A 27,788-nucleotide genomic window follows, 5' to 3' on the forward strand; every position below is an offset into this window, starting at 1 on the left:
CACGCAGACTCCACGCCCAGCACCAAGCCTGGCTGAATCTCACAACCCTGAGATCATGACCTGGGCCAAAATCAGGAGTCTACACTTAAGCCACTGAGTCACCCAGGCGCTCCTTTTTTAAGAAATATTTATCAAAGGCCTGTTATGTGCAAGGAACCTGTATAAAGTGAAACGCATTCTTAAATGCTAATGTTGAAATATACACAAAGTGAGGAGGTGTGCCCTGAGAGCAAGTGCAGATTTGGCAAAAACAAAGACCCCAGGGGCGCCTGAGTGGCTCAGTTGGTTAAGCGACTGCCTTCGGCTCAGGTCGTGATCCTGGAGTCCCTGGATCAAGTCCCGCATCGGGCTCCCTGCTCAGCAGAGAGTCTGCTTCTCCCTCTGACCCTAACCCCTCTCATGTGCTCTCTCCTTCTCTCTCTCTCAAATAAATAAATAAAATCTTAAAAAAAAAAAAAACCAAAGACCCCAGATGTTCGGTGCTTCCTGATGACCCTGTTCCAATAGCCCTTTGCTGACTCCTTGTTTCCACCAGGCCACACTCCCTCCTTTCTTCTTCCTCCTGCTGTGGATGCAAGATTCATGGCCTGTCTTCTCTTCCTACCACTGCAAGGATAGACTTTCCAGATCACAGGGACCATACAGCGCCCCCTGCCTCCCCCTGTCTCCCCGCCCCCACCCTGGAGTCCCGTTGGTGCCATTCAGCACCACAGGAACGCCCGCATCTTGCCCTTGCACACTCCAATGTCTGGGACTACGTAATACGCGGTCTTCTCTCCCGGAGACTTCTCTGCGGGGGACTCTGGGCAGCTCAGGCTTGTGAAGAAACGGCAAACAAAGTGTGAATTTCCTGCCCCCCACCCCCAGGAATTCTTGGCAGTTTTAATGAATCACAGCAGGCCTGCCATTGACACCACTGTACCTTTTCCTAAGCAGCCATGCACCCCAATAACTCAGCAGTAGGGGTCAGAACTTGCACCAGCTTCATGTTTAGACGGGATTGGAGGGGACAGGGACATCTCTCATTGTTTCCATATGAGACACTTAACTACCCAGACCGCAGAAGGGACACTGCTCAGAAACCACCTCAGGGAACTTGGTGGGGGCGGGGACAGAGGGAAGGAAGAAAACACCCTGGGGGTAGAGAGTGTGGGGTGGGGGCGGGGAGGGACCTAATGCACAGCAGGGGAGCCAACCTGAGCAAACACAGCGGCCGGAGTCTTTCCGAGCCCAAAATGCTGAGGACATCCATTCCCGGGGGTGGTCTCAGCTGCTGGGCCCCCAGACTCCCTACCTCTTCTGGCATTTTCCACCTCTGCCTCACATTCTGGTTGGGCCAGGTGGGCTTGCTGCAGGGACACCCCCAGTGCCTGGATTACGGGCCCCCCTTCCAGCCCCCGCTGCACCTCGAGTTTTGCTCAGCCTATGAGTCCTTCGGCTGCTGTGACCAGCACAGGGACCGCCGCCTCGCTGCTCGGTACAGGGACATCATGGATTACTTTGACCTCGGGGGCCATGAGCTGTGTGGGGGCTACATTAAGGACATCCTCTGCCAGGTAGGCTTGAGCGTAACCCTGCAGGGCAGCGAGGGACCCAGCTTAGCAGAGTGCGGGGTGCTGGGCTTGGTGGCGGGGGTCCTGGGGCGGGGGGCGGGAGGGCTCCTTGGGCACCCGGCCCTTTAGAAGCTCCCCTGGCAGCTGCCTCACCTTAGAGCTCTGGTCCCTGGACGGGCACACGGAGGCGAGCGGGTGCTGCGTTTGCTTTCCACTGAGAGACCCAAAGGTCTCGCCCTGGGGTCTGCTGGTCCTTGTGCTTTCTCAGGCAGAAGGCGGAGATGGGTGTCCTCCACGGAGCTCTCAGAGCAGCGCTGTCGGGGTCCCCCTGCAGTGCACAGCTGTGGTGGTTACCGAGGGCTTGGGGGGAGTGGCGGCACCTGCTGGGGCCCATCCTCGTCTGGGTCCTTGGTGCCGGGGGAGTCTCTGGTGTGATGACGGTGGTGGCGGCGGTGGGGGGGCTCTCCCCAGCATTCTGGAGCTGGGCTGAAAGGGCTTCAAGCCGCTGACTTACAGAGGTTCTGCTTCTCCTGGCTCTCCAAGGGCCAAAATCCACATCCCTGGCAGGCATCCTCCATCACCGACTCCGGGAAGAGGTGTTCAGGGTGCAGGGGAGAGTCGCATTGGAGGAGAGCCGCTGAGAGAGGCTGCCAAGGGGAGGGGTGCGCTAATGAGGTGTTGGGGGCGAGGAGGCAGGAGGTCCAGGCAGACCTGTGATCTGAGACCCTCCTGGGCATGTCAGCGCAGCTCCCGGGCTCTCGGGCTGCCGCCGTTCCCGAGCTCACGAGGCGCCCCATCTCCCCGCCTGCAGGGCACACCGCAGATCCCCACACAGCAGCCAGCCACCTGGGTGCCATCTCCCCGGGGCTGTACTCGCCTACCTCAGGCACCACCCCTCAGCTGTTAACAGGAGAATTAACTATGGGATAACCCCGTAGGGCGGAAGCTGCGCTCTTCTGAGCAACACTAAGACTGAATTTCCGAGATGCCCCCTGGTAAAAATGTCTCCACCCTCCCTCTGCCCTCCCTCCCACTTTCCCTGTTGGGAGAAGTTTCTGAAAGCCAAATTAGGCAGCTGTCCTGTTTTAGGGATTTGAGGAATCAGAATAACCTACATGAGTCTATTTATTAAAACTCTCAAGTCCCTCCTCTCTCTTTCCACACACATGTAGTGTATTCCCAGCAGTGATTGTGCAGGAAGTTATTAGGATCCTGATTTTACTGATTAGGAGTCAGGAGCTTTAAAGAACTTGTCTAAGATCAGACGGTGCCGGGGCACAAATCTAGAGGCTTACCTCCAAGTCTTCTGCCCTTTGGATCATACCTCGCCAAGACTGAGTCCCAGCAGCACCAACCCATTTACTTCGTGGTTTTCTGACCTGGGCGAAGTGTACGTCCCATTAGAACAGAGCCCTGGTGCATCTTGCTCCCTGTCCTCGGTGCAAAGAACAGAGTCTGACACCACAGGGGAGACTCTTCCTGGGCCTTACTTTCCTTAGATAGAGAAATGATATTCTGAGATAACTGAGTCGAAGCAACTGTGCAGACTCTAAGTTTCTGCCTAAGACTGTGCCATGATGGTTATATTTCCATGGCCCCCTCTGTTCCCTGGTAGCTCATCCTTATTTCTGTCTCCCCGCTTCTTACCACTCCTCCAGAGTGGACAGGCCAGTGGGTCAGACTCAGAGCAGTTCCTTTTGCTTCTTGTCGGCAGCTCTGACAGGTTTCCTGAACTGAAACTTACCACCCAAGGAGAGACACTGAATCTTCTAGAAGGACTCTTTCTTCTCCTCTTTCCAATAGCCAGGAGCTTGCTCTGCAACCTGCCATCAGGGTTGAAATAAGAGTGAACGGGGAACTCAATGAGATACCACCTCACACCAGTCAGAACGGTTAAAATTAACAAGTCAGGAAACGACAGATGTTGACGGGGATGCGGAGAAAGGGGAACCCTCCTACACTGTTGGTGGGAATGCAAGCTGGTGCAGCCACTCTGGAAAACAGTATGGAGGTTCCTCAAAAAGCTGAAAATAGAGCTACCCTACAACCCAGCAATTACACTACTGGGTATTTACCCCAAAGATACAAATGTAGTGATCCGAGGGGGAACGTGCACCCCGATGTTTATAGCAGCAATGTCCACAATAGCCAAACTGTGGAAAGAGCCTAGATGTCCATCAACAGATGAATGGATAAAGAAGATGTGGTATATATATACAATGGAATATTATGCAGCCACCAAAAGGAATGAGATCTTGCCATTTGCAACGACGTGGATGGAACTAGAGGGTATTATGCTGAGCGAAATAAGTCAATCAGAGAAAGATAATTATCATATGATCTCACTGATATGAGGAATTCTTAATCTCAGGAAACAAACTGGGGGTTGCTGGAGTGGTGGGGGGTGGGAGGCATGGGTGGCTGGGTGATAGACATTGGGGAAGGTATGTGCTGTGGTGAGCACTGTGAATTGTGTAAGACTGATGAATCACAGATCTGTATCTCTGAAACAATACATTATATGTTAAAAAAAAAAAAGCAGGAGGGGAAAAGTGAAGGGGGGAAATCGGAGGGGGAGACGAACCATGAGAGATGATGGACTCTGAGAAACAAACTGAGGGTTCTAGAGGGGAGGGGGGTGGGGGATTGGTCAGTCTGGTGATGGGTATTAAAGAGGGCATGTTCTGCAAGGAGCACTGGGTGTTATACGCAAACAATGAATCATGGAACACTACGTCAAAAACTAATGATGTAATATATGGTGACTAACATAATAAAATTAAAAAAAAAAGAGTGAACGGAGAAGTCAAGCACATCTGAGAAATGATGCTGTCCCTTCATTAGATGGCGGGGAACACAGGTGAACTTGGATGGTCTGGCCCCGGCGGCTGCTGGGAGAGCGAGCGGTCAGTGATCAGAAGGGGTTCTTGGGCCAGTGGGCTCTATGCAAGGCCCCGAAGTGCACCCTTTAAACTGGCCTTTTTTTTTTTTTTTTAAGATTTTATTTATTTATTTGAGAGAGAGAGAATGAGAGAGAGCGAGTACATGAGAGGGGGGAGGGTCAGAGGGAGAAGCAGACTCCCTGTCGAGCAGGGAGCCTGATGTGGGACTTGATCCTGGGACTCCAGGATCATGACCTGAGCCGAAGGCAGTCGCTTAACCAACTGAGCCACCCAGGCGCCCAAAAACTGGCCTTTCTTACTTAACTCCCAGTTACCCGTTTTTCATTACTTTTGGGAGCTGGTTGTCTGCCCACAATATTCTGTTTTCCTCCTAAAAAAATGCTACAGTTTACGGAGCCCCGAGTAGCAGGTACTTGGCACGCAGGTCTTGTGTGTTTGTGTAAAGAGCAGTGTGGCCCCATAGCCACAGTTCAGATTTGTGTAACTCCCAGCGTGGTGCTTTGTATATATGAAGCACTTAAATATTTTTTTTAAAGATTTTATTTATTTATCTGAGAGAGAGAATGGGAGAGAGAGAGCATGAGAGGGGGAGGGTCAGAGGGAGAAGCAGACCCCCTTCTGAGCAGGGAGCCCGATGTGGGACTCGATCCCGGGACTCCAGGATCATGACCTGAGCCGAAGGCAGTTGCTTAACCAACTGAGCCACCCAGGCGCCTAGCACTTTAATATTTTTAATAAGTAAGTGAAGAAATGACTAGATGCCTAATCTCTGGGAGTGATACATTGCATGTCCAGTTTGGTAATTTTATTTTTTAATCATAAACTATTTCAAACATACAAAAAGCACAGAAAATTCAATAATTAACACCATGTATCCAATACCCAGATTTAACAAATGTGAAACTTTTGCCACTTTGCTTCAGATTTGGATAAAGAAATAAAATCTTATAGATACAGCATTTATAATAAAGGGAAAGGTGGAGAAATTAGTCCTTTTTTTTTTTTTAAAGATTTTATTTATTTATATGAAAGAGAGCGAGTGCCTGAGTGGGGGGCGGTGGGGGCAGGGGGAGAGGGAGAAGCAGGCTCCCCGCTGAGCAAGGAGCCCAATGTGGGGCTCGATCCCAGGACCCTGGAATCATGACCTGAGCCCAAGGCAGATGCTTAACCAGCTGAGCCCCCCAGCCGCCCCGAAATTAGTACCCTTTAAAAAAAATTCGCTTATTAAAACTTTTAAGTGTTAAGAACTAAGTTAAAATGCTAAAGAAGGTATAGTGAACATGAAAGATTTCTCCCCCTTTTTGCCTTCCAAGAGCACTAACTGGCTAGAAAATTGGGGTCCCAGAAAAGAGCTTTACCAGTAGTTGGTCATAGAAACTCCAGATTCTGATTCTTTCCTAGACCATTTTTCCTTCTGCGTGCTCAAAAATTGGGACCAGCCCCACTGTGGCCAGTCTGACTACTAATCAAGCTTCCCTTTCTTTCCTAGGAGTGCTCGCCCTATGCAGCTCATCTCTACGATGCTGAGAACCCTCAGACACCCCTCCGGAACCTTCCTGGCCTCTGCTCTGACTACTGCTCTGCATTCCATTCTAAATGCCACTCTGCCATCTCCCTACTGACCAATGACCTTCGCCTCCAGGGGTCACATGAAAAGGATGGCGCCCATTTCTGCCACCTCCTCAACCTTCCCGACAAGGACTATTGCTTCCCCAATGTCCTGAGGAATGACCATCTCAACCGCAACCTGGGTGTGGTGGCCGAGGACCACCAGGGCTGTCTGCAGCTCTGCCTGACTGAGGTGGCCAATGGGTTGAGGAACCCTGTCTCCATGGTCCACGCTGGGGACGGCACCCATCGCTTCTTTGTGGCCGAGCAGGTGGGGGTGGTGTGGGTCTATCTGCCTGATGGGAGTCGCCTGGAACAACCCTTTTTGGACCTCAAGAATATCGTGTTGACTACTCCCTGGGTAGGGGATGAGAGAGGCTTCTTGGGGTTGGCTTTTCATCCCAGATTCCACCGCAACCGCAAGTTCTATATTTATTATTCATGTCTGGGCAAGAAGAAGGTAGAAAAGATCCGGATTAGTGAGATGAAGGTTTCTCGGGCTGATCCCAACAAAGCTGACCCCAAATCAGAAAGGTGAGACATGCTCAACTCTGTACTATGCTCCAGAATAGTGTCAGTCCATCCTCTAAGATGATAAAGGGAAATGTTTCTGGTTTTAGAGCCCCTAGCTTATAACGCTGACCAAGGAGTCATCGTTGAATAATGAGGACAGACAAGTTAGACTTTTGAGTCGGGGTTCTTCATGGGGTGTAGCCATCACCCTATAGTTACCTAATCAGAGCCATACTTGCTTGTTTTTATGGAATGTAAGCAATGGCCAGCAGCCACAAAGGTTTGAGAAATGATTGTAGATAATATCAATATATTAAATATAATAGTGCCCTCTGATTATTATGTGGCCATTGGATTCCAGGCCTTTGGCCTTGAACAAGGGAATCATCCTCACAGGAGGCTGTGACCCAAGGCCATAGAGCTGTGGATGCATGGTCTGATGAAGGACTTAATTCTGTCCCTCCAAGCTCATGGTCTTTCCACTCCACCATTCTGTCTTTTTTCCTTCTTGTTCTTTCTGCCTTGTCTCTCTTTTCCCAAATAGCCAGGTTGGGGGATTGAAAAGATCATGGAGAACTAACTGATAGATTTACCCCTGCTGGTTTGCCCAAAGGAAGGGATTAAGAATTCTGGTAGAGCAGAAAGTAAGGCCCAGAAAAGAGTGATTGTTACCCTGGCTCTGTCTACGGCTCATGAAATCATGGTAGGAAAGAAAAATGATCCATGAAGGAGTCATACTGGGAAATAAGGGGTGTCTTAGCACTCCAAGCTTTGTGATTCTTGGAAACTCCGAAGCAGGTCTTGGCTGGCTTGGACCAGTCATCTCTGGGTGTCTGAAGAGGATGCAGTTTTAGCTTATATCAAAGCCTAATGCATGGTTTCTTTTCCTTCCAGAGTCATCTTGGAGATAGAAGAACCAGCCTCAAATCATAATGGCGGACAACTTCTTTTTGGTGTGGATGGCTACATGTACATATTCACTGGGGATGGAGGACAGGCTGGGGATCCCTTCGGCAAGTTTGGAAATGCTCAGAACAAGTAAGCAGGGTGGATCTGGGCCCCTGTCCCTTTAGGGTGAGCCCTTGGTATGTTTTTGCTGAGATGGAGTCTACGGAGGGTGAAACCCAAACCACTTACTTCAAGATGTAGCCCCCTCTGTTGAGGCAAGTGGGAGGAACATTTGGTTTTCTGTCCTATAAATTTTAGGCACAGTGTATTTTAGTAAGTAATACTATGGATGCTCAGTGTAACTCTCAGTGCTACGGAGACACGAATTCAGAGTGTTCAATGTATATTAGGGGGACTTTATTTACCACACCAAGATTTTACCCATTTCAGTTCAACTCAGCGATATTATTGAACACTGTGGTTCAGGCACTGTGCTAGACCCTGGAGACATGTGAGAAGGCTAGTTAATAAGCGGTATGTATTGAATGCTTACTGTGTATCAGGTATTGTTCTGAATACCTTGTGTGTCTTTAAGAATGCAATTCTATTTATTTATTTATTTGAGAGAGAGGGAGAGAGAGAGAGCAAAAGCGGGAGGGGCAGAGGGAGAGAGAAACTCCAGCAGACTCTGTGCTGAGCATGGAGCCTGATGTGGGGCTCAGTCTCACTATCTGAGCTTAAACCAAGAGTTGGACACTTAACTGACTGGGCCACCCAGGTACCCTAACATCGCACAAGGGCAGGAATTTTTATCCATTTGTTAATTGATGTATCCCTAACACCTCGAATAGTGCCTGGCATGGGAGTCACTTCAGAAATACTTATGGAATGGACGTCTCCTATGAAGTGTAGGTATTATGATAGTTATTTCACCGATGGGAAAATAGAGGCAGAGAAGTAAAGTAACTTGTTTAAGGCCATACAGCAAGTAAGTGGCAGAACCAAAATTCAAACTTGGAGCAAGCTGGTGCAAGAGCTCAGTGAGGGCCGGACTGACATAAAAGTCACATGATCCTTCCGCCCTTTGTACCAGCAAGCACTTGAATGCCATTATCCCTGGTATTAAAATATTGAAGTTATAATAATCAAGAGCTAACAGGGGTGCCTGGGTGGCTCAGTAGGTTAAGTGGCCGACTCCTGATTTTGGCTCAGGTGGGGAGTCTGCTTGCCTCTCTCCCTCTGCCCCTTCCTCCACTCTCTCTCTCTCTCTCAAATAAATAAGTCTTTTTTTTTTTTTAAAGATTTTATTTATTTATTTGAGAGAGAGAGAGTGTGTGAGAGAGATCACGAGCAGGGGGGAAAGGGTAGAGGGAGAAGCAGACTCCCCCCGCCGAGCAAGGAGCCCAATGTGGGACTCGATCCCAGGACCCTGGGGTTATGACCTGAGCCGAAGGCAGACGCTTAACCAACTGAGCCACCCAGGGGCCCATAAATAAATAAATCTTTAAAAAAAATAATCAAGAGCTAACATTTGTCAAATGCCTACTGTTGTGAATTGTTTCACCTGCTACACGGAAGGTAACTCACTTAACCCTTACAACCACAACCACACTTCGAGGTAATGTTTCTCTCTCCTGCTTTACAAATGAGGAAACTGAGGCCCAGAGGCCACAGTCACTGGCAGAGCCTCGCAAAAAGCTCTGATCTTTTTCTATGACCACAGTGCTCTATGAGGAAGAAGAAGCCAACTCCTTTTAAAATGCATAGTATTAGTGGCCACTTCAGCAGCAAATATCACTAAAATCAGAACACTACAGAGAAGGTTAGCATGGTCTCTCTGCAAGAGTGATGCACACATTCATGAAAAGTTTCATACTAAAAAAAAAATTCATAGTGTTAAACCAAACCTGAGAGAAACCACCTCATCAAAAACATTTTTAAAAATTGAAGCTGTAGCTGGCTTGCTCAGGGTCTTATGGGCCAGGACCCCATCAAACTTTTGCCTACTAGTTCTCCTTGAGCCAAAACTTGGCAAGTCTTAACATTTTGCATAGATCTATATACCTATCTAACCTATCTATCTATATATATCATATAGACATGACTTTATGTATATATCTTGTATATATCTGTAAAAAATCATGTCTTCCCATGTGATTCTTAGTAGTTGTTTTGTCATTGACCATCAGTAGGTCCTCCTGGGCAGTCTCTGGTCTGGTGCCATTTTATTTTATCTTCTATTTAGTTTTAGTTAGTTTTTATTTTATTTAGTTTTAAATTTTGAATACTTAACACCAAATCTACCCTCTTAAAAAAATTTAAGTGTAAAAAAAATTGTAAGTGTAAATACAGTATTGTTAATGATAGGGACAAACGTACAGCAGATCTCTAGAACTTACTCATCTTGTAAACAAATGTCCAACAGGTGTATGAAACGATGCTCAGTGTCACTCATCATCAGGGAAATGCAAATCAAAACCGCAATGAGATACCACCTCCTATCTATTAGGATGGCTCTCTACCTCCCCCCAACCCTCAAAGGAACCAAACACAAAAGACAGCAAGTGTTGCTGAAGATGCGGAGAACTTTGTACACTGTTGGTGGGAATGCAAAATAGTGCAGCCGCTCTGGAAAACAGTATGGAGAGGCTGCGAAAACATTAAAAACATATAAAACTAGCCAATGAGCCGGCAATCCCATTTCGGGGTACTTATCCTGCGCCTGTTTCCCGGCCCCCTTTCTTTCAGAAGTTCCCTGCTGGGGAAAGTGTTAAGGATCGATGTGAACAGGGCAGGCTCAGACGGCAAGCGGTACCGAGTGCCCCCGGACAATCCGTTTGTGGCTGAACCAGGGGCCCATCCTGCGGTCTATGCCTATGGGGTCAGAAACATGTGGCGCTGTGCCGTGGACCGAGGGGACCCTGTCACGCGCCGGGGCCGAGGCCGGATATTCTGTGGGGACGTGGGACAAAATAGGTTTGAAGAAGTCGACATCATTGTGAAAGGCGGGAACTATGGCTGGAGGGCCAAGGAAGGGTTTGAATGTTACGACAGAAAGCTTTGTCACAATGCCTCTTTGGGTAAGTCAGAAGTTCTCCGGGTGATTTCTTGAGTGAATTGAGGGGGCGGACGTGGAGGTGGGGGGATACGACCTGAGAGTGTTGTGCCCTGCAGATGGCTCGGGGGTCTTCCTTTATGTCCTGTGGGATTGTGTTCTCAGGTTGGCGCTCCAGCCGCTGGACCAGAAACACGCTGGGTAGTGCTTGTTGACCTGATGCATTTGAATCCTGGGTGGATTCAGGAACTGGGATTGACCGAGGAATCTATATTTTAGATAAATTGCCCACATGATTTTTAGGCATGCTATTTCGAGAACCACTAGTAGAGGAGAATTGGTGGCTCTGTGTTTTTAATTTATTCCTATTTGGCACAGCCCACTGAAACGACATCCCATATGCAGTCAGGTGACATATTCCATATACAAACCCTAAATGTCAGTAATCAAGATGTGCTTTTCTGGGGTACCTGGGTGGCTCAGTCGTTAAGCGTCTGCCTTCGGCTCGGGTCATGGTCCCAGGGTCCTGGGATCGAGCCCCACATCGGGCTCCCCGCTCAGCAGGAAGCCTGCTTCTCCCTCTCCCACTCCCACGACTGAGCCACCCAGGCGCCCTATTTCCAGCTCCCTCTCTCGCTGTGTCTCTCTCTGTCAATAAATAAATAAAATCTTAAAAAAAAAAAAGATGTGCTTTTCAGGCATATTTTATCACAGGTGCTTCATCTTTTTGGGTTCTCTAAGTTACAAAGGAGTCTTAGAGACCCTCACAAGTTTTTTAAATCCTTAAGCCTGAGTATCTGCCATGTCAGCCTAGGGGATAAACGTAGGTGTGTGGATTCCCAGGTCACTGCCTCACAGGTGGGGGAGTTTTTGGCTCCCTTTCTGCCTGCAGAGACCAGGCAGATGGGAAGCTCACAAATATTGTGGCTGGTCTGTTGAGAAAAATAAACCTGATTCTTTTGGCTGCCTGTGCTACCAAAGATCAAGAGAGAAACCGTTCTCCACCCAATCAGGCAACTACATTTGAAAGTCCCCGTCTTCCTCCTTGAAGCTCAATTTTTTTTTTTTTAAGAGAGAGAGAAAGTGTGTGTGCATGCATGAGCAGTGTTGCGGGGCGGGGGTGTGTGTGTGTGTGTGTGTGGAGGGCAGCAGGAGAGGGAGAAGGATCCCAAATAGGCTCCGGGCTCAGTGTAGTCTGACAGGGGGCTCGATCTCACAACCCCGAGATCATAACCTAAGCCGAAATCAAGAGTCAGATGCTTAACCGACTGAGCCACCCAGGCACCCGAAGGTCGCAGTTTTCAGCTATGACACTTTTTGTTCCTGGACAGGTGACACTCTACCAATCTATGCTTATGGCCATGCAGTGGGGAAGTCAGTCACTGGAGGATATGTCTACCGTGGGTGTGAATCCCCAAATCTCAATGGCCTCTACATCTTTGGGGACTTCATGAGTGGGTAAGAAAGGATTGATGTCTCCTTTTTTTTTATTTCAGCATTTTTATGGAGATATAAATTACATGTGGTGAGATACAGTCTCTAAGAGCACAGTTGGATAAAGTTTTACAATATATACACTTGGAACTATGTTAAGATGCAGAACATTTCCATCACTCTGGAAGGTTCCTTCTTGCCTATTAGCCTGTCAGTACCACCCCTTTCTTTCTCACACTCACACACCAGCACATCAGCCAGAGGTAACCACTCCCATCACATTAATTTTGTTTCTGGAACTTAATATAAATGGAATCATACATATGTATTTTTTTGTACATATATGGCTTCTTCATTCAATAACATCAGTGAAATTCATCACTGTTGTCACGTGTCAGTTTTTCTCTTACTGCTTTGTAATATTCAAGTGCATGAATATAACACCAGTTATTCATGTATTCTCCTGTTTTGGCTATTTCCAGTTTTTTTTTTTTTTTTAAAGATTTTATTTATTTATTTATTTGACAGAGACGGAGATAGCGAGAGCAGGAACACAAGCAGGGGGAGTGGGAGAGGGAGAAGCAGGCTTCCCGCGGAGCAGGGAGTCCGATGTGGGACTCGATCCCAGGAGCCTGGGATCATGACCTGAGCCGAAGGCAGACGCTTAACGACTGAGCCACCCAGGCGCCCTATTTCCAGTTTTTTACTACATATTTATTATATATTTGTTACGTATATTTCAGTGTGTGTGTGTGTGTGTGTATTGAGCTTATATCCAGCAACCTTGTCTAACTCTTATTAACTCTATTGGCGTGTGTGTATGTGTGTGTAGATTCTGTTGGATTTTCTGTGTAGAAGACCATTTTGTCTGTGAATATAGATACATTTACTTTTTCTTTTCCTGAATTGCAAAGCTTTTATTGTTATTCTCTTGACTTATTGCTTCATCTTAAACGTCCGTACAATGTTGGATAGAAGGCTTCCATTTTCACCAATGAGTATGATGTCAGTTGTAGATATTTGTACATGCCCTCTACCAGGTGAAGTTTTCCTTCCATTCCTAGTTCACCGAGAGTTTGTATTGAGTATGGATGTTATGTTTTGTCAAATGCATCTGTGCATCTAGTGAGAGAATCATGTGGTTTTCTCATTTTTAGTTTTTAATATAGTGAATTATATTGATTTTCTTTTATCATTGAAGCAATCTTGCATTTCTGGAATAAACACCACTTGGTCATGATGTATTTTCCTTTTAATACATTGTTGGATTGGATTTGCTAACATGTTGGAAAATTTTGCATCTGTGTTCATGAAAGGGATTTCTTTCTTGGAATATCTTTGCCAGATTTTGGCATCAGGATAATGCAGGCTTTATTTTATTTTTTTAAGATTTTATTTATTTATTTGACAGAGCAAGAGAGCACAAGTAGGGGAACAGTAGAGGGAGAGGGAGAAGCAGACTTCCCGCTGAGTAGGGAGCCTGATGTGGGGCTAGATCCCAGGACCCTGGGATCATGACCTGAGCGGAAGGCAGACGCTTAACCTTAACGCTCAGATGAGCCACCCAGGCGCCCCTAGGATAATGCAGGCTTTAATAGAATGAGTTGGGAGAGTATCTCCTTTTCTTCAATTGTCCGAAAGAGTTTGTATAAAATAGGTATTATTTCTTTATATGTTTCTTCCAGGTGAAGCCATCCAGGTTTAAAGTTTTCTTGTAGACAACGTATAGTTGTGTCTTGTCTGGCGATTTTTTCTGTCTTTTTTTGTTAAAGATTTTATTTATTCATTTATTAGAGAGAGAGGGAGAGAGTGAGAGAGAGAAAGCAGGGGAAGGAGAAGAGGGAGAGGGACAAGCAGACTCGATGCTGTGTTTAGGCCGACGTGGGGCTCGATCTCAGGACCCTGAGATCATGACCTGAGACAAAATCAGTCGAGGCTTAACCAAATGAGCCACTCTGGCACCCCCGTTATTTCTTCTGTCTTCTAATTGGTGCATTTAGACCATTAACATTCAAAGTGGTTATGGACACAGTTGGATTAATATCTACCATATTTATTATTGCTTTCTATTTGTTGCTCTTGTTCTTTGTTCTGTTTTTTTTTTTTTTAAAGATTTTATTTATTTATTTGAGAGAGAGAATGAGACAGAGAGAGAGAGCATGAGATGGGGGAGGATCAGAGGGAGAAGCAGACTCCCTGCCGAGCAGGGAGCCCGATGCGGGACTCGATCCCGGGACTCCAGGATCATGACCTGAGCCGAAGGCAGTGGCTTAACCAACTGAGCCACTCAGGCGCCCTCTTTGTTCTGTTTTTGTCTTTGACTCTTTTTCTGCCTTTTGTGGATTTAACTGAGCATTCTATAGAGTTCCATTTTCTCCCCTTTCTTAGCACATCAATTATACTTTTTTTTTCTTTTTCAGTGGTTGCCTAGAGTTTGCAATATACATTTACAACTAATGAGTCCACATTCAAGTAACATTATGCCACTTCAGGATAGAAACTGAGGTCACTGAGTTGAGACTGTCATTTTTTCTTTACTTTTTAAAAAAAAGATTTATTTATTTATTTTAGAGAGAGCGAGCAAGTGGGAGTTGGGGGAGGGGCAGAGGAAGAGAATCTTTTAAGCAGACTCCCTGCGGAGCCCAACCTTGATCCCACAACTTAGAAGATCATGACCTGAGCTGAAAGCAAGAGTTGGATGCCCAACCAACTGAGCGATCCAGGTGCCTTGAGACTATCATTTTTTCTAATACATATGTTTAGTGCTCTAAACTTCCCCTCAAGTCCTGCTTTAATGGTGTCCCATCAATTTTGATACATTGTGTTTTCATTTTCATTCAGTTAAAAATATTTTCGGCTCGGGTCAATCCTGGAGTCCAGGGATCGAGTCCCGCGTCGGGCTCCCTGCTTGGCGAGGGGGGGGTCTGCTTCTCCCTCTGATCCTCTTCCCTCTCGTGCTCTCTGTCTCTCATCCTCTCTCTCTCAAATAAATAAATAAAATCTTTAAAAATATATATATATATTTTCTGATTTCCCTTTGACTCATCTTCTCACAAGTTAGTTTGAAGTGCGTTAATTTCCAAATATCTGAAGTTTTCCTGAGGTCTTTGTGCTATTGATTTATAATTTAGTTTGATTGTGGTCACAAAGAGACTGTATTTGATTTGGAAGATTACCCTGGATTATCTAGGTGGGTCCTAAATGTATCATTGGAAGAAGGAGGTAAAGGGAAATTTGAAGACAGAAGAGATAGAAGTCAGTGTAACAACAGAAGCAGTGTGATGAGCCCATGAGTCAAGACTTGAGGACAACCATTGGAAGCTGGAAAAGGCAAGGAAATTGACTCTCCTCTAGAGCCTCTGAAGGGAGCACAGCCCTGCCAACACCTTGATTTTGGCCCAGTGGAATCCATTTCAGCACCATTCCTCCGAAACTGTAAGAGAATAAGTGTGGGTTGTTTCAAGCCACCAGGTTGTGATGATGTATTACAGTGGTGGTAGGAAACAAATATAGTTACCATTTTCAATACTCCTCATTAATTTGTGCGTATTTCCTTCTGGGGATGTCATTTTTTTTAATGCTTGAAGAAGTTCCTTTAACATTTTTTGAAAAATGGGTCCATTGGTGATGAATTCTTTCTGCTTTTGCTGTCTTTTTTCCCCCTTCCTTTTTGAAAAATATTTTCGCTAAATATAGAAGTCTATGACAACATATTCTTTCTTTAATTCTTTAAAAATGTTGTCCATTATCTTCTGCTTGGCCTTAATTCCAATGAGAAATCTGCTGTCATCCTTATACTTGTTCCTCCATATTTAACATGTCATGTTTTCTCTGGCAGCTTTTGAGATTTTATCATTGGTTTTGTGCAATTTCATTATGATATATATTGGTGTAGTTTTATTCATATTTCTTGTGCTTGGATTTGGTTGCACTAATTGGATTTGTGAGTTTATAGCTTACATCAAATCTGGAAAAATTTTGGCTGTAATTTATTTCAAATAGTTTTTGTTGCCCCACCCTCTCTTTCCTTCTCGTTTGGATACTTGAATTATGTGTATATTAGGCTACTTAAAGTTTCCTGCAGCTCGCTGATGATCTATTTGTGTTTAAGTTTTATTTCTCTGTGTTTAATTTGGGGTAGTTCCTATTGCTATGTCTTCAGTTCATGAATCTTTTCTTCTGCAGTGTCTAATGTGCCATTCGTTCCATCCAGTGTTTGTTTCTAAATCTCAAGCACTGTATATTTCATCTCTAGAAACCTGATTGGGGTCTTTTGTATATTTCCCATGTGTCTACTTAGCTTTTTGAACATATGGAATCAGAGTAAAAAGTCACCGTTTTAATGTTCTTCTCTGCTGAAGTGAACATCTGTCATTTCTTTGTCAGTTTTGATTGATTTTTCTCTTTATTATTGTTTCTCTTTATATTCGTTTGTATTTTCCTTCTTCTTTACTGCCTTATAATTTTTTACTGGATGCCAGACATTGTAAATTTAACACTGTGGGTGCTGAATATTGTTGTATCTCTCTAAATAAGTTACTTGGAAATAGTTTGATCCTTTCAGGTCTTGCTGTTAATATTTGTCATGTAGGACCAATGTGGTGCTTATTCTAGAACTATCGATTCCTCAATATTGAGGAGGGACTTTCCTAGAAACTCTTCCTAATGCTCTGTGAATTATACTTACACTATGCCTGACCCTGAGTAAGTGCCAAGTACTTTTCTTTCTAATTCTTTCCTCTGATTTAGAAGTTTTCCTCACATGTATGTGCTGTTAAGTATAGTGATGGATATTCAAAGGAGACACTTCGCAGATCTCTGGGGCCTATTCTCTGTACCCCCCTCTTCTCTCCAATATCTGTCCTGTAGATTGTTCTGCATAGGTCTTTCTGACTCTCATCTCTGTCTTTTCAACTTAAGGAGTCTGCTGGCTCTGCCTGTGTTTTCCTTCCTCGTGCTAGAAACTTTATCAGGGTAGTAAGCTGGGACAATTTTAGGGCTTACCTTGTTTGTTTCCCATCTCTTAGGGAATGTAGTCCTTCATTGTCTGATTTCCAGTTGTCTTTTAAAAATTATCATTCTATTTTGTCTAGGTTTTTGACTGTTTAAGGTATGAGGGTAAATCTGGCTCCCGTTACCCCATTTTTGTTAAAAAAGTTAGTAATATTTTCATACTGCAATTCTTGGTTTCAGAGACAGGGTAGAGCTAGTAATTGGTCAGTTCCTTTATCATCACTCGTTAGATCTTTGGGATTTAGTTGTTCTTTGTTTTTCCCACAATTCCATCTCCTTACATATCACTTGGTTGATATTCAGTGATTCTTAGTCAAAGCACATGCACCAAAATCACTGGGATTGAGCATCTCTATTTCTATGAAATGTTTCATGTGAAAAAAAGATTTCATATGACACATGAGTTGACCCATCTTCCTTTTCTTTTTATTCTAAAAACCTGCTTTGAGGTCAGATAGAAGACGAAGGGATGTGAAGCATCGACCTGCTACTACATAGACATAATAATGACACAAATAGCTACCAGTTTTTGAGCCCTTACTATTTGTGCCAGGCACGCCGGGGAGCTATTCATGTATATTACCTTACTTAACCTTTGCGACTTTTGTCCGTGGGAAATTCATTTTACAGATGAGAGAACTGAGGTGTAGCCAGTTGAGCACCGAGCCAAAGGGCACAAACCAACAGAAACTAGATTAGTCTTCTGTAGTGGTGCAACCTTCAGAGGGCACCAGACTCCTCCTATAATGGAAGATGAGCTTCTCCGTCTAGGGCCAGCAGCTGACTGAGGTATCTCTTTTTTTTTTAAAGATTTTATTTATTTATTTGAGAGAGAGAATGAGATAGAGAGAGCATGAGAGGGGGGAGAGTCAGAGGGAGAAGCAGACTCCCTGCTGAGCAGGGAGCCCGATGCGGGACTCGATCCCGGGACTCCAGGATCATGACCTGAGCCGAAGGCAGTCGCTTAACCAACTGAGCCACCCAGGCGCCCCGACTGAGGTATCTCTGAAGCAGCTTTTTGATTCCTGGGAGAGGCTAGGTGTTGATCTCCTAAGGGAGGAGGAAGAATATCCTGCAGGGTGAAAATATGGATTCCTATAATAAAGGTTTTCTTTTTCCTCTAGTCGACTTATGGCTTTGCAGGAAGATAGAAAAACCAAGAAATGGAAGAAACGGGACATTTGCCTGGGCAACGCTGCGTTCTGTGCCTTCCCAGGGCTGATCAGCACCTACAGCAAATTTATCATCTCTTTTGCTGAAGATGAAGCAGGTGACAGATATATAGGGTTATTCTGTTTCTGCTTATTGGAACTTAAATCATCACAGGCATCGTGAACTAAACATTTGTTATAATCATTGTTATTACTGTTATTATTATTATTATTTAAAGAGCAACTACACTTCTGTTTTCACTACCATTTAGTCAACTTTTTTTTTTTTTTAAAGATTTTATTTATTTATTTGAGAGAGAGAATGAGAGAGAGAGCGTGAGAGGGGGGAGGGTCAGAGGGAGAAGCAGACTCCCTGCCGAGCAGAGAGCCCGATGCGGGACTCGATCCCGGGACTCTAGGATCATGACCTGAGCCGAAGGCAGTCGCTTAACCAACTGAGCCACCCAGGCGCCCGTCAACTGTTTTTTTTTAGAGAGAGAGGGAAAATGTGCGGTGGCGGGAGGGGTAGAGGGAGAGGGGAGAGAGAGAGAGACAATCTTAAGCAGGCTCCGTGCTCAGCATGGAGTCCAAGTCGGGGTCCAGTCCCATGACCCTGAGATCATGACCTGAGCCAAAGTCAAGAGTCGGATGCCTAAGTGACTAAGCCACCCAGGCGCCCCATAGTCAACTTTTATATTGTACTGGATACTATTCTAAGCGCTTTACATTTTTTTATGTTATTTAATAATTACAACACCCCTATGATGTAATGATTATGCTTATTTTGCCAGTGAGGCAACAGATCGAATATGCCAACCTACGTCTTCTTGGGTGAGGCCCACACCTCACTGTGTGGGGCAAGTCAGGGTTTACACTTTGGTCTTTTGGTCTTTTGACCATGGAGGAGATTCATGTTCTCCTACCTGATTTGATTCTAATCTGCAATCACAGGAAGGTGGACAGGGCCAGTAGGGGGGCAGACGTGGTGGGTGGACACTGGTGTTTATCCTCCTGGTGCTGCCTGGGAGGGAGAGCCCCTGATCAGCCCCTGACTGGGCTGTTCTCCTTCCTGACCCTACCAGGAGTCTGTGAGGCTGTGAGTGATCCAGGGAGAATTTCCTTCCTGAGAGATCTTGGTAAAAGGGTAGACAGCTCGTTAGGAGGCTATTCGCTAGACAGATGAGGTAGTTATTAAGGGCATCAGCAAAGCAAAGCATGTGTGCACGTAGAGAGACAGAGACTCCACTCTACTAAATTGCCTCAAATTCTGTAATCAGAAAATGGAGTTTTAATTTCAGCTTTACGTAAGTTATGTTACATTTGAAAGATAAAATTTTATTTTGTGAGGAGGACAGGGCCTGTGATCTCTTTGGTATGTGGCACTGCATCTAGCCATGCTTGGAGTCTCACAAGGGAATAAAATGGCCTCTCAGGGCCCCTTCCAGACCTGGGCTTCTCTGTGAGTGTGAACCAGAGCCTTGAAGGTTTCCTCAAACTGGGTTTCTTTCCGCTCTGAGTCATGGGGTGGCCGTGCCAGACCTTCACTTGAACAAGGCGTACGGAAATCGAGTCAGCTCCTGGACCTTTTCCTAGCTTATAGTTTGAGATGAATATTTTAGAGGAGCAGAGGCTATTTTAGAGAATTCAAGCATTCTTTTTTTTTTTTGAGAATTCAAGCATTCTTAATAGAGAAAGTCTAAGTGCGTTCCAAACTGGAAGTCCAAACATATAAAAAAAGGAGAGAAACCACAGGCTGGCAGGATGATGCTCCATGGAAGGAGGATGATGTGGAAGCCACAGGCCTGGTGGGGTCTCTGCCCTGGCGGAGCCCCTCTAGGCTGGTGCCCCAGGGAGGCTGGAGTCCTCAAGGCTGGAGCTCGCTCTCCCCGGAGGCTGGAGCCCCGGAGGCGGGTCTGCCCTGGGATCCTGGGCTGCTCTGTCTTCTGCAGCTTGCTCCTCAGAAGGCCTCCGAAACCCTGGCTTGGGTGGTTTGGTTTGCCGTGCCTGTGAGGCCACTCGGAGGAGAAAACAGGCAGCTTTTAAATACCAGTCAGTACATCTGGCCAACAAAACTAAGTGTCCTTGGCTGAATTTTATCGAGTGGACTTGCCAGGGTGTTCCCAAGCCAGACTTTGCCCAAAATGGCCCTAAAGCCAGGAAAGCTGTTTCGAGGCAAGTTATTTTCTTCCTTCCTTGCTTTTTTAAAGATTTTGTTGATTTATTTGAGAGAGACAGATAGTGACAGAGAGCACAAGCAGGGGGAGTGGGAGAGAGTGGGAGAGGGAGAAGCTCCATCCCAGGACCCCGGGATCATGACCTGAGCTGAAGCAGAAGCTCAACTGACTGAGCCACCCAGGCGTCCCAGGGCAAGTTATTTTCTTCCCGAGGTGCTTGCTCTTGTGTGTTGGCATGGAGTGATTCGGATTTTCTGCTCACATCCTAGCCTTTCCCACTTATGGACATATTTTTAGATCTGAGTATTTCATTATTTTATTATCCATCATCAGCCGTAGACATCTCCTTTTTGGTTGAACCTCCAGTACTGCTGCGGTGTATTTCCAGGTTTTTCTAGCTGAGAGCTGCCATAAATAAGTGACTTTGGAGGGAGGGGTGGGCGTGGGGCTGGCCATTGCTGGGTGGGTCCCGATGGGTTGGATTTCTGAATCAGGCACATTCTCTAGAGGGCTGGTCAAAGTACTAATGTTTGCACTAAATTTACATCTCATGCGTTTTGTTTTACATGGCATGTTACAGTTTTTTAGGTAGTCTTTTTTGGTCCTAAAATGTATTTTTAAAATTGTCAGTTGGGCATGACAGAGGAAATTTGCTTCTAGCATCGTTTTCCCCTAAAAATACAGTGGGAAGTCTATGGCATGTTTAAGACATATAATATACATAAACTGGTGTTGTGTAGGGACTGTGCCACAATGTGGGGTTTTCAATTAGAGCGGGAATTATTTTCATGGTCTAGGGGGGCTCCTGCGTGATGGCACCCCGGGTACGTGCAGACACTTCGTAGACCCCTTGTTTTATCTAACGGACAGTGCCTGGGTTTCCAGTCAGAGGAGGCAAACTGGCTCTAGGGTGGGGTGCGTCCTAATGTCTCAGACCCCTTACAGGGCAAGATGACAATATAGTTTGTGAGTACACAAAGTCCAGAGTTTATTAGGCAGCTGTGCGTGGGGGCTCCATGAAGACCGGAGGCCTCACATTCGGCACGGGACAAACGTTGGTCCACGTCCTCCACAAATTCAAGGAAGAAGGTTGTGGAAATAACTCAGAGCTGTCTGAAGTTCTAGGCTTTTCCGATTAGCAGTTTAGTAGACATTTACTTCCATGAGGTTGAGAGAGAGCATACAACAAGCGAGCTCAGGTCAGTGCAGTGGCACAAATGTTAGAAGGTGTAAAGAGATAAGAAGGTAAGAGTAACGGCTGATCATCACTTTCTAATTTTTTAAAACATCTATTTAGGTGCACCTGGGTGGCTCAGTTGGTCATGATCCCAGGGTCCTGGGATTGAGCCCCGCGTTGGGCTCCCTGCTCGGCAGGGAGCCTGCTTCTCCCTCTCTGTTGGCCGCTCCCCCTGCTTGTGCTCTCCTGCTCTCTCTCTGTCAAATAAATAAATAAAATCTTAAAACAAAACATTTATTTATTTGAGAGATGTGGGGGAGGAGCAGAGGGAGAGAATCCTTAATTAGACTCGCCGCTGAGTGCGGAGCCTGACGTGGGGCTCGATCTCAGGACCCTGAGATCATGACCTGAACCGAAACCAAGTTGGACACTTAACTAACTGACTGAGCCACCCAGGTGCCCCATCACTTTCTAATTTAATCCCTAATAATCGTGTGAAGTATTATCAGTCCCATTTGACAAATGATTAACAAATAACGTTAGGGTTACACAGGGTGAGAGGTTGCCCGAGATAACACAGCAACTGGTGTTGTCAGGATTCCAAGTCAGCTGATCCAGCTCCGAAGTCGGACTCGTCAACCCATCCTATCCTGTCCCTCACAGGTAACCGTGAGAAGAGGTGGAATGAGGTAGTGACCATGAGCAGAGAGTATTCAAACAGAGGGAAGTGGTAGGAGCAGGGGCTCCTCAAGGAGGTGAAGGAGACTGTGGGTAGAGGTGATTTCTGGGAGATGTGGAGAAGGCCAGGAGAGCCTGAAGAGTGGGAGGGCCAGGGAAAACAAGGGACCCAAGGACCAAGGAAGGAAGGTACAAATGGAGGGAGAAGTGAGGCGGGGGCAGTGGGGATTGGTGCCAGTGGACTCAAGAAGGGGCAACAGAAGGTGACGGATAGGGCGCCTGGGAGGCTCAGTCAGTTAAGCGTCTGCCTTCAGCTCAAGTCATGATCCCAGGGTCCTGGGATCGAGCCTCACGCCGGGCTCCATGCTCAGCAGGGGAGTGTGCTTCTCCCTCTCCCTCCGCTTCTCCCTCCTCTTGAGTGCGAGAGCTCTCTCTCTCTCTCTCTCAAATAATTAAATAAAATCTTTAAAAAAAAAAAAAGTGATGGATAAATGGTCCTTAACCGGTAAATGGCTATTTCAGGGTTTCTCAGAGAATTCTTAGTAGTAGTAAAGAGGTGGGAAAGGACATGGTGAATCGTTAAGGCGAAGTTTCTGAGAGCAGAGAGATGAAGCTGGTTTGTTCATTGAACGTAAATAGAAACGCACGTCTGTTGGGGTGCACTCTGAGCTATTCTTTGGGGGTCAGAGAAGGGCTTTCTTCTTGATGAGCTCACAGTCCAGTGAATGCCAAGCTGTCGGCCAGGGCTCCGGGGTTCCCTTCCTGGGGCTCACTGCATTTCAGGGTTCTAACCCCAGGTCGAGGGTTTTCTGTGCATCCAGCTCTGTCTCAGCCATGCTATCCGATCACCTGTCCCTGTTTCCTCAGGGGAGCTCTATTTCCTGGCCACCGCCTACCCCAGCGCCTATGCACCACACGGATCAATTTACAAATTTGTTGACCCATCAAGGTGAGTTTTGGTCTCATTTTCTTCTTAGGTGCATCCCTATCAGCCCTTATCTTCATGGCAGATCATAAAAACAGTCCTGACTCCCCAGAAGTTACCAGAAATTATCAATGAAGCAAATCTTTGCTTTAGATAAAAAGCAGATGGGGCAAATAAATGTAGGGCAATGTGTCTAGGAATTATGAAATATTCAGGAACTGGTCTCTTTGTGGTGGGAAATGAGGATCTTGAGCCTTTCTTGGATGATTAGTCTAGACTTGTGGCTCCTGTTTTATTTTTTTTTAATTATGCTTCTGGAAACTTCTGTCTGGGATCATCTGACAATGGGTGTATAGTTCTGACCACCTGAGTAAGTACTGTTGCCCTCTCCCCTGGGTTTGGTTGAGGTCTCAAGATCCTAGGCAAATATTTATTTATCTATATTATTATTATTATTTTCTGCAGGAGCTACTTTTGAAGGGCTCCTACTGGCCAAATCTGGGACAGTTTATTTATTTTTTAATTTTTAAAATATTTTTAATTTAAATTCAATTAATTAACACATAGTATATTATTAGTTTCAGAGGTGGAGTTCAGTGATTCATCAGTCTTACACCCAGGCGCCCCTTAAACTGATTTCTTAGTGTCTCCACCTGACCCTTTCTGGAATTCAGTGGCAATATTTATTCACTTGGTGGATTCCGTACTGTTTACTTCTGCTCTTTTGCCGACCTCTCTCAGAGGCTAAGCAACTGCCCAAAGGCCACAGGACAGCGTCCCATCTGAGGGTGTCAAGCGTGTGGTTTGTACCCTCCTGGGAGGTGATGCAACGTATCCAGCCTGAGGGCCTGGGGCAGTGCATGGATTTATCACAGGATTCTGCCCCAAAGCAAGCTAGTCTCCCCCACAAATCAGCTTGAAGACAGACCCGCAGAGGAAAACTTCTCTGTGAGGCTACATTGCTCCTCTGTGGGGTGGTGCTCAGACGACATTCGGCAGCTGCGTGTAGATTGGGGCTCAGGATCAGGAGCCAGGCCCCGCGCAGCTCCATTTGGCAGCAGGGTCTCAGTCTCTGTGTTCTCGGGAGTTCCTGGAAGAAGCTCAGTCCCTGAGGCTGTGCCTGGGGTGCTCTCCGAATGGCACCTGTGGGGTTGCTAAGGGCCGAATTAGGTACAGGGCTGGCTTCGTATTTCCTGTGCTTGTGGGGAGCAAACCCAGCACCCAGTTCGAGTGCCTCAGGTGGCAGATAATAGCTGGGTCGGAGTTCTGCTCTTTCCACTCAGAGGTTTCCTGTGTGAATCACTTGGTCTTTCCTTTGACAGTGTCCTCGTTTGGCTAGGGGTAATCAAGCTCCCCACTCTCCTAAGAGCAGCCATAAAACAACCGTAAAGCCTGTCCACACGGAAGACATCCCTCCGGGCTCACCTGTCTCTCAGGTTGACACTCACTGGTTGTCGCTGTCTGCCAGGCACTGTGCTGGGTGCTGAGCAGGTGGGCTGTCATTTAGTGTGGACGGAATCCCAGGGAGACAGGCTCACACCCGTCACTCTACAAGGAAGCTAGCTGAGCTTGGCCAAGTGAACTTACTTGCCCGAGGGACAGCTAGCAAGAGGGGGCCCAGGATAGGGACACCGAGGGTCAGAGTCATTTTAGCATCTCTCATTCACTTCGGCCATCATCATGTGGAGTTGGACAGACTTTCAAAGCTTCTCCAGCAGTGGATCCAGATTCTGCTCTGCTTACCTAGTCAGCCTGTCTTGCACTGAATGCACCTATGACAGCTTTCTGAGGAGCAAAAGATTTATTTCCGTGTGATTTTTTTCTTTTTTTCTTTCCTTCCATCTTTTCTTCTTGCCCTTCCTTGAGAGTTATAGACCCTGGAGCCTGGGTTTGAAACTTGACTTTGCTACCGACTAGCTGTGTGATCTTGCATCTGTGTCTTAATCTTTGGGTGCCTCAGTTTCCCCTCTGTAAAATGGGGATCATAGGGTTATTAGGAGGTTTCATTGAGTTATATTTATGAAGGATTTGTGCAGCGCCTAAGCACGAGGTGTCTGTTAAATAAAGAAAATTACTTTTTTTCCCACCTGGAATGAGGGCGATAGGAAGGAGAGACAGAGCTGGAGCGAGGAAGGCAGAGGAGGAGGCAGCAGGGACTCGCTGGAAAATTCCACGTCTGCTCTGAGTAACGAGTGCTCCTTGTCTCCAGGGTCCCTTTTATTTCAGAAGATGCACCCAGGAGACAGCAGTTATGGAATTCTTATTCTGATAGGCAGAGAGACTGGCAATCCTTCAGGGGCTGTGCCATGAGTTCTTGACGGGATTCTCTTTAAAGGGAATCACCTCCATCATTGTCATCATCATCATCATCATCTTCATCTGTGGGGCAGTTGTTATGTGTTGGGTGCTGTTCCAAGTGTTGTTTTTTAAATCTCCTTAAAAAATAATTTTAGAAGTGACTTATCAGTCACTTATGGTATGTGAAGTACACAGCTCTTATTTTTATTTTAATTTTTTTAAAAGATTCATTTATTTGAGAGAGAGAGAGGGTGCTCATGCATGCGTGTGGGGGGAGGGGCAGAGGGAGAGGGAGCGAGAAAATCCTGGAGCAGACTCCCTGCTGAGCAGTGAGCCTGACTCGGGGCTTGATCCTAAGACCCTGAGATCATGACCTGAGCTGAAATCAAGAGTTGGCCACTCAACCGAATGAGCCAGCCAGGCGCCCCTCACAGCTCTTATTTATTCCTGCGAGGATGGGTACAATTACTTTTTCTATTTTATCGATGTGGAAATTGATGCTTAGCAAGGTTTAGTTGCCCCTGGTCCCCAGAGTTTGAACCCAATTCTGTCACCACGCCCGTGCCCCTGACCCCCTCACTACAGTTTGTCCCAAGAGCTTGTAGTTTCCCTGTTCTTTCTCCTATTTCCTACTCCCATCTCTCTCATCCCCATGGATAAAGGAGAGCTGAATCCAATTCTTGCAAATGGGTGACCTTGACTTCCTGGTCCCATCCTCAGAATCTTGTGTCCTCACTTTTTCTCTCTATTTTTAGGCGAGCACCCCCCGGCAAGTGCAAGTACAAGCCAGTGCCGGTGAAAACCAAGAGCAAGCGGGTCCAGTTCAGGCCGCTCGCCCGTGAGTCCGTCTCTGTCTCAGGCTCAGGCTCAGGCCCTGGCATCGAGGCACTGGCACGGCGCCCACTGCAGACGTGCTCCAGTCCTCCCATGGTGGGAGCTCTGTTTCTCGCCGAAGGCCTATGCTCTGGATGAGGACTGTAGTAACTGTGGCTCGGTCTGTACATCTCCGTATACTGGAGTATGCACATGTGCTTCTGCAGAGACCCGTTGTCCTCTGTCCGTCCATCAGTTCTTCACTGGGCACTGTTCATTTAGCCCTGAGATTGCAGTGGCCACTGTGCTAATCCCTGGGGCTATAGCAGTGAACCTGACCTGTAGGAGCTCAGAGTCACATGTAGTGCAGGCAAATGAAGAAATAAATACAGCACCGAGGCTCTGGGAGAGAAGGATGCCCAGGGGACCGAGGGGCCTCTAGAGTGAGCAGAGGCAGGGTGGGGATTCAGGAAGGGCTGATTGAGGAGGGAAACTAACTGTTCCAGAGCCATGGATCACTGGAGTGACCCTCTTAAAAAAGTAATTTATTTATTTATTTATTTTAAAGATTTTATTTATTTATTTGACAGAGAGAGACACAGCGAGAGAGGGAACACAAGCAGGGGGAGTGGGAGAAGGAGAAGCAGGCTTCCCGCCGAGCAGGGAGCCCGATGCGGGGCTCGATCCCAGGACCCTGGGATCATGACCTGAGCCGAAGGCAGACGCTTAACGACTGAGCCACCCAGGCGCCCCCAAAAAGTAATATATTTAGATCAAGGCCAGTCACGAGGCTTGAGCTTATAACCCCAAGATCAAGAGTCCCATACTCTACCACTGAGCCAGCCAGGCGCCCCTGAAAAGAATTTATATTAACCCTCCTGTAGTCATAGGTATCCTGGGTGGTGTTTCCCTTAGGGTTACTTTTCCAGGATTTCTGTTTCTCACTAAATAAATATTTGTTTCCCAGAGACAGTTTTGGACTTGCTGAAGAAGCAGTCGGAGAAAGCTGCTAGAAAATTACCCAGTGCAACTTTAGCCTCCAGCCCCGACCGGACCTCATCTCAGAAAGGCCCCTCCAAGAAGCCAGCTTTTCCCACAAGCAGCAGGAAGGCATTTCAAAGGCCTGGTGTGAAGAAGAGAGCCAGAGTGTTGTCCCCAGGCCTCCAGGGCAAGAGGAAGCTGAGCCCGAAACCCCCCAGGGGCAGGGACCGGCAGTCAGCACAGCCGAGGTGAGCTGGCCAAAGTCTCCCTCGGCCTCTTCTGTCAAGGTGGCTGACCAGGGGACGTGCCAGGGGAGAACCACCTTGCCGCCGGGAAGCTGCTCATGCCGCTGCCGAATGTGGGCTTTAGCTGTATGGGAGCCGGGGCTGGAGGTGGGGGTGGGCAGAGGGAACCTGACTTAGGGCCAGCGCGGTTGTCCTCTCCGCAGGAATTTTGCTCTCTGAATGGACGGATGCTCGTTCTCTGCTTCCGTGGAGACACCAGAGCCCACGTGGCCAGGGCCCCGGCTAACCTTGTGCGGTGGTAAGCCTTGGAATCCCACTGCGCATCTCTCTTGTTTCATAAGTGCCTCCAACCTAAGGTAATAAATCAGTACTTGCTCAA

The 27,788-nt window shown here is 46.7% G+C and overlaps 1 protein-coding gene and 1 non-coding gene across 2 annotated transcripts; both read left to right on the forward strand.

Moving 5' to 3' along the window:
• Nucleotides 1-1,064: 1,064 nt before the first annotated feature.
• HHIPL2 (HHIP like 2) lies at nucleotides 1,065-27,788 on the forward strand. Its single transcript, XM_035010082.1, has 10 exons — nucleotides 1,065-1,556; nucleotides 5,946-6,598; nucleotides 7,472-7,615; nucleotides 10,214-10,545; nucleotides 11,852-11,978; nucleotides 18,092-18,237; nucleotides 23,015-23,096; nucleotides 26,126-26,208; nucleotides 27,151-27,412; nucleotides 27,613-27,788. The coding sequence occupies exons 1-10, from the start codon at nucleotides 1,176-1,178 to the stop codon at nucleotides 27,626-27,628; spliced, it is 2,226 nt and encodes a 741-aa protein (XP_034865973.1). The 5' UTR covers nucleotides 1,065-1,175; the 3' UTR covers nucleotides 27,629-27,788.
• LOC118014595 lies at nucleotides 9,238-9,345 on the forward strand. Its single transcript, XR_004680307.1, has one exon. It is a non-coding gene; the product is annotated as a U6 spliceosomal RNA (small nuclear RNA).

The sequence above is a fragment of the Mirounga leonina genome, unplaced genomic scaffold (assembly GCF_011800145.1).
Source record: "Mirounga leonina isolate KUSES-001 unplaced genomic scaffold, KU_Mleo_1.0 Mir_154, whole genome shotgun sequence".
Taxonomy (NCBI): Eukaryota; Metazoa; Chordata; class Mammalia; order Carnivora; family Phocidae; genus Mirounga; species Mirounga leonina.